Source organism: Primulina tabacum, chromosome 4 (assembly GCF_025594145.1).
Source record: "Primulina tabacum isolate GXHZ01 chromosome 4, ASM2559414v2, whole genome shotgun sequence".
Taxonomy (NCBI): domain Eukaryota; kingdom Viridiplantae; phylum Streptophyta; class Magnoliopsida; order Lamiales; family Gesneriaceae; genus Primulina; species Primulina tabacum.
Window position 1 is genome coordinate 6,450,160 of NC_134553.1, and position 13,784 is coordinate 6,463,943.

At 33.9% G+C, this 13,784-nt stretch overlaps 1 protein-coding gene across 6 annotated transcripts; it reads right to left on the minus strand.

Annotated features, from left to right (window-relative positions):
- Window positions 1–139: 139 nt before the first annotated feature.
- Window positions 140–4,463, minus strand: LOC142542832 (uncharacterized). 6 transcript variants are annotated; one of them, XM_075649676.1, is made up of 3 exons: window positions 3,575–4,463; window positions 1,705–3,520; window positions 140–842 (listed from the first exon to the last, which is right to left on the minus strand). In XM_075649676.1, the coding sequence occupies exons 1-3, from the start codon at window positions 4,176–4,178 to the stop codon at window positions 833–835; spliced, it is 2,430 nt and encodes an 809-aa protein (XP_075505791.1). In that variant the 5' UTR covers window positions 4,179–4,463; the 3' UTR covers window positions 140–832. The 6 variants fall into 6 exon arrangements, with proteins under 6 accessions (XP_075505791.1, XP_075505790.1, XP_075505789.1 ...); XM_075649675.1 differs by having other exon boundaries at window positions 3,554–4,463; XM_075649674.1 differs by having other exon boundaries at window positions 140–839; window positions 1,751–4,462.
- Window positions 4,464–13,784: the final 9,321 nt, after the last annotated feature.

Below are 13,784 nucleotides of genomic sequence, written 5' to 3' on the forward strand. Positions count from 1 at the left end.
TCATTACGCAGATAACAGTTGAAAAATGAGTCATTTGCATTTACTTCACCTACATTTTATGCACTTGACACTCACCTCTCTTATCGAGTGTTAAAGTTATAATATGCAATGGAGGTAAATGGCAAAAACATAAAATGTAAGAGAAGTTGATGCAAATTACCCATTGAAAAATTATAGCAACAGGTAAATTCCATGGCTCTACAAATTTTCAGGGAATAAATCAAGAAACTTCTGATACAAAAATAGGATCAACATACAAACACAATGAAAACGCCCCGAGAGTAACAATAAAACCCCGGGGGTTGTACATGGCTACCGGGGAGCCAAAAAATATCGGTTCATAACTGTCATCGATTCATCCATTTCTTGTGTTGCGTCCTGCGTGCTCAAAATCAAATGGGTCCTCTCGCAAACTTTTCACAGAAATGATAATCCTCTGACTTTGCATGAACAATATCATCACCAACTTTTGAATGTTTAAAGGAGAAGCGACCCGATAAATTATAGTATGATTTGAATTTGAGGGCCATATTGAACTACCGAAATTGGGAAATAGACTTCCACTTTGTTCGTCGTGGGGCTAGACTTTTCAAGAACATGTTATCTGGGGGTAGGGACGAGACAGCACCAGCTTGAATTGCTGCTCCAGCTCTACACATAGGTTGTCTGAGTTCCCAGGTTTTTTATTAAGGTGACAAAGCTCTGGTTTCTCGGTCCACCTTTCGAAATATCCAAACAACCTCAAAGATGTTTTCTTGATCCATTATTGTCTCCTGATTAGATGGACTCCGATCATTCTCATGGAGGTCTTGCCAATTTAACAATGCCCGTGTCATATGCTTCTACCATCAAAAAATAAAAACCAATGTTATGGATCATTCTGCATTTAGAATTGGATGCCAATCAAAATGGAGAGAACCAAGATTATCTAGGAAATATAAATCATCCGCAACAAGTATTCGATCAATCTACCAAAGACATGGATTCGTTCACTTTTTCAAGATTCTATGGTCTGATATATAAGGGATCCGATGAAAAATATTTCATTTTGAGTTCCTACGTACATCAAATGGTTAATAGCTAACTTTTAGAGGGCAAGGTTTAAGAATAAATTGGCAGTCCGCGGATTGGCAAATATCTGAAGCACCATTCTTGTGAACAAGTAGGTATAATGATTAATGATCATAAAAAAAAAATTACCTAACCGAGTCGAGCCACCAAAAAACAAGTAAATTAGTAAATATTAAATGTTATGCACCCAAAGACCGAGCAGAGAACAGTCGGAGAAGAGCTCAAAGTACTAGAGATACACATGACAACTATTTAAAGAGAGACGACGTTCATCAAATAAGAGCTCAAAATACTATAGGGGTGCACACAACAATATAAAGAGATGAACGTTGATCAAATCGTAAACACTTGATTTCATGAACTGATAGAAACTATCTAACTAGTCTAAAATGATTTTGAATAAAATAAGAAAATAAAAGAAGTCTTCTCAATGAGCTTTATCATTTCATTTCTCTAGAACAATAACGTTAAATGCTCTCACTTTACAACATCAATCATATGTTACAAACAAGCACCCACTCTCTAAATCCACAATCATTCTAAATTCCAAAGTATTCCATAGACAAAAACGGTAGAAATATAAACTGACCTACCAATTGAAATGCAAAAGGAAGAAAACAAAGGAAATCTTACGCAGAGGATGTATCAACAAAAACCTCATTGAGCACATCGTCCTCACCATTTTCCAAGGTAAAAAGGTCGCCGGTTTCCTTATCATCATCATCCGAATTTTCCCGTTTCTCCATCTTCGAATGAGCATATATAAAAACCAGCTTTTGAGCCCTATCCATTCCAACTCTTGAATGGGAATTAGCACTAATCCATCTCATTAAAGGCAAGTTGCATTTAAAACCGCACGAAGTCGCGTGAAGGAAAATTAACCGAACTGCTACCTTTCCTAATGACTTGAACTCAGTCAAGTGTGTTTCCCACACAAGCCTGCTGCTTTGGGGGTTGGCAATCTTCATCTTACCAGTGTTGGGATCCTTTTGCTTTAATTGCACTGCTTGAGCGTAAACAGGATCAAGCCCTTCTGTTCTCCACTTCATAAGCTCCATCAGTGCAATGTGAGCTTCGTCCCTCGATACAAGACGAGTTATGAGTTTATCAACATCCTTCTCTTGTTCAGGTGTCAAGAATTTAAAGGGTGGTAAGTATTTACCACTAGTGTCCCTGATCAGATAAAGTGGATCAAGAATGAAGGCAGCAGCCCAAGCAGGATGATAATTTTTTTTGAATCTTCTCTCGATTATTTTTTCCACAGGCCCTTCAAGAATGTGAAATTTAGAGCACCAATCCTTCAGTTTTAACCTAAGCTCTTGCCAGAGTGACAGGCATTGTCCAATCCGAGGTTTTTCAGTCTCGATATCTCGAGCCATGGTCTTAACTAATTTCACTAGAGAATGCACAGCTTCTAATTCATTCCAGAAATGTCGATTCCTCATCGTTTCTTCAATCTCTCTGGCAATTGGCTCCTCCATTAAAACCATCTTGTATGATTCATCCAACAACACTAACTCAAGAGCCCGAGCCGAGCTCAATATGTCCTCTACCATTGCCAATACAGGACCAAAATCTGATCTTTCATAACTTCGCAGTGGTACTCTTAACAAACTGGCATGTCTGTATTCTTGCAGCTGATACTTCTGAAAACTATGCCGAATCTGAGACTTGTTGTTAACAAAATTTGCCAGTTTCAAGCAATTTTCAGTCACATTCTTGAATAACGGAAGCCCATTACCAAAATCCTTAATCAGTGCGTTCAAACCCTGATATTGACAACAAAGATTTACCATCCATTGATGCTGATTCTCTAAATTCCTCAATGCCTTAAACTTGTCTGAAACTACACCTACACAATGCTGCACGTTGTTCCCACAAATTTCAGTTATAATATCCCACAAAACCTCCTCTGCATATTTCGACACCGTGTAACCACTTGTAAAAACTGCCCTCCTAAACACACTAGTTCCATTAGGAAGATTCACAGCCAAATTTACTAAATTCACCAAACTCTCCTCCCTTGGGTGACTATAATAATCCTTTGACTTCCAGCCATCAGATGCAATCTGAAAGAACATGGCATCGCGAATCTTGGCCTCAGACTCCGCCTTAGCCTCCTCATACTTGGCATCTAATCTAGACCCAGCTAGTTCTTTCCTTGAAACTGCAGGCAATCCTACGTGATTCAGGAATGCCTTAAATTTTGGATGCTCGAGGCTTGAAAATGTAACTGACCCGCAACAATCATAAACCCAATCAACAAGAAGATCAAATGCAGAATCAACCTGTTCCTTGCTCAGAGTCGGTGCACGCGATGCTTTAGGGCTCTTGAGCCGTTTCACGCTGTCTTCCAACATAGCTAAAGCTCCCAAATCCTCTTTCCCACCTGACAAAACCAACTGTTGTTGCTGTTGATGACTGTACAACCCGCCGCCGGTGCCAGCCCCTGTGCCGCTGACTCTGCCGCCGGGACTTGCACTAGCGGAGACGATGACAGCACTAGTGCTAGCAATTGGAACAGAAGGTGGGTAAGCTAAATCCACTGTAAATCTTGATGGGTCAACAACAGCCAATGGTGGAATAGTTACTTGGTGCGCGGAAAAGGTCGTTACTACACCAACGGAATTCCCACTACCCCCTCCGCCGCCGAGACCGACGCCACGACTACCTCCGGAAGAACTACGCTTCCTTTGGTTGTGGGACAGCTGGGATGACGACGGAACATTCGGAGTATGCGGCAAGCTAGCAACAGAAACAGAAGAAGACGGAGGCACTGAAGAAATGGGATTTGGCGACGAAGCAAAATTCGGGCATGTGCCCCTTTTCAAGTGCTCGGAGGCAGTTCTCGACGGGTTAGAAGCGGAGAACACTGCGTCGCACAACGAACACCTCAGCTTCACGGCCTTGGGAAAACCCGTATCAGGATTATGCACAAGAATCGGCTCAAGGTGTGCCCAGTACCACGCGCCTTTGCCCTTAATTGCCTTCGTCCGTACAGTCATCAACCCATCATATCTCTTGTGCACCGCCTTCACAGATAATTCTTCAGACGAGACGGAAGTAGATTCCACTGCGGCGGAGGTTCCGGCGCTCGGTGCTGCCATGGTGAAAGGTACGTTGCAGCACTGTGCAACAAGTCAATGTCCTCTGATTATTCTTGACAAGTCAAACTTTTGATGTTGAAAGAATTTTATGGCTTTTGAGTTGTTGATGGTAATGGAGTGACATGGGTGGTTTCGGGTGCATTCCGGTTGAGGACTTAACGGCGGTGAATCTTTGAGTGAAGTAGCGCCGCCAGGAGAGAGAATGGAGTTAGTGTAGAGAGAGAGAGAGAGAGAGAGAGAGGAGTTTTTCGAAGAATATGAATGGAAGACGCGCTTGTCCTCTTCATGAATAGAAGAAGTTTTGGACATCATAGAATTTCAAATTCACGAGTAGAAGAAGTTTTAGGACATCGTAAATTTTTTTTTTTTGAAATGTAGACATCGTAAATTTTGCACTATTATATTAATTCATTTTTCTTTTTTTATTTAAACAGAAACCTTTAAAAATATGAAAAACAATTACAAATTAATTCAGAATGATTTCACTAATTTATATTCGTAAAATTGATTAACTTGATATATACATATATATACAAAAAAATAATATTTTTATATAAATGCAATATTTTTCATAGACCGAATCGGATTAGATATCTGATTCAAGTAAAATTTGAATTCAAGTATATATATATGTTGTTTCATGTCTCGAACGACCCCCACTTGCTGAGTATTTCTCAAAATACTCACCCCTTACTTTCTCTCCACCCAGATAAGAACGAAGATCAAATGGATGAAGATGAGCAAATGAAATTTTGGGGATGGTAGAAGATCCCGAGTTATTCCAGAAGTTTTAAACCTTAGTTTAAGTTTATCGCTTCCGCACTATTTAAAACAATTTTAATCAGTTTATTTTGGTATTTAAGTTGTAAAGACGATTCTTTGTTGATTATGAGAAATAAACTGGTTTTGGTATATACTGTACTACGAGGCTTGTTGTTTGACGATTATGTGATCGTTGAGCAAAGCCGATGTCGACTAACCCCGGTCTCGGGGCGTGACACTACGGCCTGCCAATTAGATTCGAGCATTTCGGGATACACTTGATGAATGTGGGCTACATGATCTTCATGGGCGAGGTGAACTATTTACATGGGTTAACCGTCGATCTTTGGTTAATATAATATTTGAACGGTTAGACCGCTATGTTGAAAGAAACTTTTGAATGACGATTTATGCACCCGGTGGCACAGGCCCAATCATTGGAATTCTTACGCTCAGACCATAGACCAATCATGCTTGAGCTAGGACATACACTGCATGAACCGGATCGAATGGGTTATGTGTTTCGGTTTGAGCATCATTGGGTTACAGAAGAGGATTGCAAGGTTATTATGGAACAAGGGTGCCAAAACTCTGAAAGCTCACTATCATTAACAAATCGAAGTCGGAGGTGTAAATCAACTCTTCACACATGGGCTGACAACAGATATAGAGGCCTTACTCGACAACTAAAATGTAAAAGAATACAACTAAACAACATGAAAACGAAAGAAACAGTATGCATCAAGTTAGCTGCCTAGAGACAGAGGTCGAGAATCTAGCAACAAAAGAAGATAAGTATTGGAGACAACGAAGCATAATTAGTTGGTTGGCACATGGGGATAGGAACTCAAAGTACTTCCATGCATCTGCATCATTGCGACGAGAAAAGAACTACATTTGGGGGCTGGTTTCCTCACACGAGGATTGGTTCACTGAGAGGCCTCAAATGGTTGAGATTATCGAGGATTATTTCACTAATTTATTTGAGTCGAATAACCCAACGGTGGAAGATAGACGACATATCCTCGATTGCGTAGAGCCAAAAATTGATGAGCACATGAATTCAACAATGAACGCCCCTTTCTCAACAACAGAAATTAAAAAAAGCTTTGTTTGATATGAATCATGATAAAGTTCCAGGAAGTGACGGTATGTCTGTCTTTTTCTTCCAGAAATTTGGGATACAGTAGGAGGGGAGGTGGTCATGGTTGTCCAATGAATTCTAAATGAAGGGCAATCTCTTGATGAATGGAATGACACCATAGTCACTCTGATTCCGAAAATCAATTTACCCATGACTATGAAAGACTTTCGTCCTATCAGCCTATGCAGTATTTGCTATAATATAGTTGCTCGAGCACTAACAAACAGACTATGTCCAGTACTAAAGTAAACAATAAATGAATTTGAGAGTGCTTTTATCCAGGATCGCCTCATATCGGACAATATCATATTGGGTTTTGAGACACTTCACTGGATATGAAGTAGACATGGAGGACAAAAAAGGTATGCCACTTTAAAACTTGATATGAGTAAGGCTTATGACCGTGTGGAGTGGAGCTTCCTAGAGGACATTATGATCCAACAAGGATTCTCGCTTAACTAGGTTGAGAAGATAATGATGTGTGTCCGGTAGGTAAATATTTTTTCTCTGTTAATGGTGAGATTACTCGAAGTATTACGCCAAGAATAGGTTTGCGACAGGGTGATTCGCTCTCCCATAATTATTTGTTTTATGTGCCCATGGATTATCTTCAGCTATCCTCTCTTTTGAAGCTCAAAATCTAATCAAAGGGGTAAGAATTGCTTCATCTTGCCCCTCGATTGATTACTCATCTTTTCTTTGATGATGATAGTCTAATATTTTTTCAAGCAACCACGCAACCACGAAATTGCATAAGAGTCAAAAACTCTCTGCTCTTATATGAGAAAGCTTCAGGGCAACTAATTAACTTTGAAAAATCGTCTCTATCCTTTAGCCTGAACACCAATGCGAATGTAATAACCTCAATGAAAACTATGCTTGCTATTCCGGTGGTACATGGTCATGAAGTGTATTTGGGCCTACTAGTGTTCTAAGCCTAAAAGAAGACACTTCAATTTCGATATCTTGTGGAAAAGGTGGTTAAGCGTATGCAAGGATGGAGGAGAAAGACGTTCTCAATAGGAGAAAAGGAAACATTGCTAAAATCTGTGATCTAGTCAATTCCAACCTATGCTATATCATACTTTCGTATCCCAAAATCTATATGCAAGGAAATAGAACAGGAGTGTTCAAATTTTTGGTGGGGTAGAGATGAGGTTAAGAGGAGGATGCACTGAAAATCATGTAAAATGCTTTGTCAGCCTAAGTGTCTGGGAGGAATGGGATTTTGTCATCTTGAGACTTTTAACAAGGCCTTCCTAGCAAAACAAATTTGGTGCATTATTGTTAATCCTCATTCTCTAGTTGCACACGTCCTTAAAGCAAGATACTACCAGTTAATCACTTGTGATTGGATGTCGATACGACTTATAATGTCAATTCCAACAGATATGCTATTGGAGGTGTTGTGCAGAATCATGAAGGTCAGCCCTTATTATCTTTTGGAAAGCAGAATATAAAACCTCTATATGTGGTAGCTGCAAAACTTATTGTCATTGATGAAGTGATTCAATTGATAAATCAAAATTTAATGATACATCAGGTTACATCGGACTCTCTGTTGGCAGTGCAAGCAATCACTTGCCCAACGGAAGAATATGGTTATATTGGAGCTATTGCTGCAACCATCAGAAACACTCTGGCAGCTCAAGGTCATCTAAAGCTCGAACATGTTTTGCTCATGGTGAACGGAGTTGTGCATTCACTAGCTTCTTTTGCTATTTCTTCCTACTCACTTTTTGTGTGGAAATTTGGAGATTTTCCTATTTGGTTAGTAAAGCTTGTAATCAAGGATTTTTTCGCTATGAATAAATTACAAGTTTTCCTGTCAAAAAAAATTATCTAATAACTGCTAACGAGTGGTTGATATTTGTTATTATACTCACATTTTTGTCTGATAACTTGGCCATAACATATCATCGTAGAGTTTAGATCCTAACAAATAAATTTCTAATAGTTCCACAAGAAAAAAATAGATTTTCTTATGAATTTTATTTGTGTTTGTATATTGTGAAACAGTCTCACATATCTATATCCATGAAACCGATCAACTCGGTCAATATTGACAGAAAAAAGTAATATATTGACATAAAAAATATTATGCACTCAAATCAGCATATTACATAATATTTTTTAATAATATAACTAACAAAAAAATGATAAATTTGCATCGAAAATAGTATTTTGGATGTAAAAATTAATAATTTTCATATGTTTGGTTGAATCAAGTCGAGTCATAGATCTATTTAACAAAATTGACGTATGAGACGTTCTCACATGATTTTTTGTGACCGTACAAAAATATAGGCATAACATTTGTAAACTTAAATTATTATTAACATGTCGCTTGTTCCTGCAAATTTCTCGTAGCTACATATTATAACTCAATTCATAACCAATTACAACAAATACTGTATTTAAAACAAAAAACAAAAAAAAACTAACGCTATTTGAGGGCAAAGTTTTATTTGTTACACATTTATTTTATTTCACGGGCTTTTTCTTTTTGTTGGGGTCCTTTTGGTGTTTGGTTTTTCTCCAACATTGAATTTTCTTGGAATACTTTTTACATGTATACCTAACATTTTTTATGTATCAATTTTCTAATGTATAAAGCATTATTGATTGACATTTAATAGTCTCATATATTTCGTTTATTATTATTATTATTATTATTATATATTAGGTATCTAATGCATGTAGATATCATAGGATCCAAATAATTAACTAGTATAATATAGCATAAATTTGATTTAAATAAAATGTCACATATTGACTACTAATTATTTTATATAGTATAATGTAATTTAATAAATTAAATTTATCGCCACGTTCCATAATTTTTCATGTGCAATCCAAGACAAATGGGCAACCTAGGAAATATGATTGATCACGCCAGTTTCGTTTATAATTTTTTGTAATAATTTTATAGTCCTAGTACAGCTTTGTTGACCAGACAAGAACATAAAAGTGGTCATACAAAAATTAAAATAATAAAAAAAAAAAACTCCTCTAAATCTACTTTCCAATCAAGACTCAAATCTTAGACCAAACTTTCAAAAATATTTTTCACCATTTCTTCCTTTAAATCTAGTGTATCGTCGATTATACTTTGAAAAAATATGATTAGACGGTAATTTTTATAATATTATTTTACTTTTATATATTTATAGTAAACATTTGACTGTTTTTTTACTTATATTTATATCTCATCAAGTAACTATCGACATAATTTTGTGACGCGAGTCGTCGACTAAAAACCTCATCTATCCATAGAAAAATCTATCCGAATGATCGAATTATTAGTTGAAATTTTAAATCCATGTCTTCTTAAGATTGGAAAACATCTACATTTCAATTGTACAAGTAAATGCAATTTTTCAGCAACTTTTTATTTCTTTTTCTAGTAAGGCTACTTTTTTTGAAAATATCTACTTTTAACTATAAAGTATATGTCTTCTTTCCATGTATCTATTAAATTTTTCAACATTATTATAGCATGTTTAATGGTACTCAAAAGATATTGGTGTGATGAAGTTGATAACTTAACTGTATGTTGTTATCAGCGATGATAATTTCATTTAATGGTTATGCGAAAGTGAGATGCTGCTGCAATTATGATGTTGAAATATTAATTTTTTATCTCATTAAATATATGTGTATTTAAACACAAAATAAAGTCGGATATAACTGAAAAAATTTAAAATTATACGTAATTAAAATTTAAAAGTTTACACATAATTTAAAAGCATAACTAAAAAAATAACTTATAAATATTAAAAAAAACATAAATCTACAACGGTCAAATCATCCCAAGTTCGAAAATCTGGCCATGTTCTTAGCGTTTGACGATAAATTATTATTTTGTTTAGCGTGATACACAAATTAATTATTAATTTATACGTTTTAATAGTGGTATTTTGTTTGTAGTTTAATCTAGTCTAGTCTCAGATTATGATTTTATAAAAATTTAAGATATTTTATTTGTAAAATAGCGATAAATATTGTTCCGCGATCATTAGAATTGTGGAGAATTAGTGTACACAAGTTCCCTTTTCTAGTACTAGTCCGATTGTAATATACATGTCCAGTCGATATCTACATTGTCGAATGTCAATAAATTACCATTTTAGATGGTATTAATTGTATAAATTTGGTGAAATATTTTATTACATCAAGTCACATGACTTATTTAGCAACTTATTAGTTTATCTATTTCACTTTATTTATTTATTAACAAAACCTGTCTTATGGAGTCAAATCATCTTTATATGTGTCGGAATAACCTCTAAAATAAATGAAATAAAATATTATATGCATGACAACCCATTTCTTGGATTTAAATGAGTAATCCACAGTTTCCTTGTAATTTTGATAGTGAATTGATGCACTTATGTACGATGAGGACTTTGTCCTTTATCAAACTTTTGAGCATTATGGATATCATGTTTATGTAAAAGAATATCCTTAGGGGACTCCCCGTGTTGTGGGTTCAGAGTGTTCAATGTCCTATATTAATTGTATTAAATCATAGAATGTTGTGTACATATAATTATATAATCTTATATAGGGATGGTAAGTTTCCTAACAAGGAAAAACACGAAATGAGGACGAGGATCTCGATTTTTTTGGGTTCGAGTTTGGGTTCACGTTTGGGTATTTTTTAAAATTCCCAAAATAACTCGAAGCGGATATGAGAATGCTATCATTATCCGTCCCGAAAATAATGTTAATTATGTTATTATTAATATAATAATTTTATTATTTTTTGAAAATATTAATTATAATAATAATAATATTATTATTATTATTGATATTATCATTAATGAATTAATGATAATATTATTGCAAGTAGATGAATTAATATTATCTTATTTAATATATATATATATATATATAATAAATATTATCTTATTTAGTATATAATATATATGTGTATATATATATATATATATATATATATATATAGACACACACACACACACTATATTTTTATGCTATTACATAAATACATATTGTCACTTCAAAATATATTAATGAAATGAAGATGAAATCAAACTAATGTGGTGAAGTTTGTAACAATTATTCGAGATTAAAAAACGAATGATATTACTTTATAAGTATGAAACATGAAATATATATATATATATATCAAAGTTGACAAAAATATTAAAAATAAAAAAAGAGTATTATCTATTATTAATGAAACAATTGATAAATCATTGTGTAATTTCAAAAGATCAAAATATTCAAACAAAATCATATGATCCAACACTCGAAGAGCAACAAAAGAAAATAAAAAATGAAGACGATAAAGATGTATCATAAAAAAACAAATACAACTTATTGATAAAAAAAATACAAGTGTCCGGAAAAATATAAGATGAAAAGATGGTTTCATACCATGAGAAAATAATAAATAAGAAATAAGAAAAACATAAAAATATCGAGTTATTAATATCAGTAGAAGAGAATTAAAAAACAAGTACATGTTTTAAAACATATAGTATATGTTTGGTATAATAAAATTTAACGTGAATGTATATATGCTACTATATTTGTCATATTAACTTTGAAACAAAATAAATCAAAAAATTGATGTAACATTAATTTATTTACATAATTAATTTTTATCAAAACAATCTTCTTCAACGTGCAACGTACATATTTTCTCTTATTAACATTAAATATATCTACATGTTACGTGCTTGTATAATTGAGTTTTTAAATAAATAATTACTGTTGTAACTATGTTAAATTATCAGTTAAATCCCAATTCCTAAATGCACACCTTGTTGATAAAATTATATATTGCTGCATTTTCCAACGTTTTTCCCACTTAAAATATAAGAAATCAACGATGATCTTAGACGAGTCTGTCACAAAAAATCGATGATTAAAGTAGTCATAGATACTTTCAGGTGGCAATCTCATTATGTTTTTAAAAGCATTTTCTAGCAGCCATTTCATTCCTACCTGTTAATGTTTTAAAAATACAAGTCACAAGGCACCACGATTATAATTTTGAAAAAGATCGTGCAAAGTGAAATATAAGTTTTTATGCATATACAGACAAATACACAGTCCTACATCGAAAATAATGAGAAATCTCATAAATTTATAAGATGGAAAGATATTTATATTGATAACATCGTAGACATACACGAGTTTGATTTTATATATATATATATATATATATAAAGAGATAGATATATATTTATATAATATCGAAGGTGGAAAGAACTTGAAAATGGCTACTTGACTTTTTGTAGACAACGGTTCCTGTTGGTACACCTATGCTGTAGGTAGACGTAATGATCCAACATGTACAGAATTAATGCTACATGGATGACAATAATTGTCCATAATATGCTTAGAAAAATAAAGAGACTTTTTTTGAGTCATACAGTAAAAAAAGTAGAAAAAAAACATAAAAATGCACCAAAAATGTTTTAAAAAATATCTACAATTTTTTAAATCACAAAAGGAAACTGATGACGTAATTGATCAAAATCATAGTCGAATGGAGGTGAGAAACTACTTAAATTTCTACATTAGCGCATCGTTCTGCAAAACTCTGTTAGTATTCCAGTTGACACATAAATCAAATTTGGTTTGATTTGCGTCATTTATAGTAGAAGATTTGCAGGGAAGCTCAATTCCAAATTAGGCCTACAATATTTCTTGTGTTACAACTTACAATATGTAAATCGATTCGCATTTGAAATGAGACCTTTTAAAAGATAGATAGTTAATATTTTTAAAACTAAAACCTGCAGTTTATTTAGTGTCGAGCATTTTCAGTTTTACAAAAAACTATAACTGATGGTAATAGTACAATTCAAAATTTTAAATCGTACAACAGTTCAAGCTTCACGATTCGATCGCTCTAACAACAGTGATAAGCATTGCACTCCAACATTTTTCCTCTCCATAATTACATTCCTTATGATCAATGAGAGTTAAACCAGTGACATTGACTCTGATATCAATTGTATGACCGAGTGCTTGCTGTTTTACTAAAAGTTGTAGTTAGTGGTAACAGTACAACTCAAATATTTTAAATCGTACAGCAGCTCAAACGTTACGATTCAATCGCTCTCACAACAAATACAATTATTACAATTAACAATTTAACATATAATTTGGGTCTTCATAATAGGCAATGAAGAGTACAAATAATTGTGCAGCTGCAGCATGGGAAAGCAAAGCCTTTTCAATTATAATAATTCATGTCCATATATTGTACTTATGTACTCAATAGTTACAATAACTATGGCAAATGATTGAAGTTCTAAGTGTAGCGTATGGGCCTTTTCTAGTAATAATGGAAAACAGGCAATCAATACACATACAAATTGCTTTGGTAATATAAGGTATTCAAGAATAAATAAAATTATTGGGCCTAGGGAATGAATGATTATGGCATGTTGGTGACTTGTGTGCGTGTGTTTTCGGAAATTCATTCTTGGATTTTGGCAAATATGCATGATTTTATTGAGCATTTGAAATGAAGTTCGAGTTCGAGTTTTAATAATATATTGATAATAATTTTTTAATAATTCATCGTCAACCATATATTAAAAAAAAATAAGTCTCTTGTGAGACGGTCTCACGAATTTTTATCTGTGAGACAGGTCAACCCTATCGATATTCACAATAAAAAGTAATATTCTTAGTATAAAAAGTAATAATTTTTC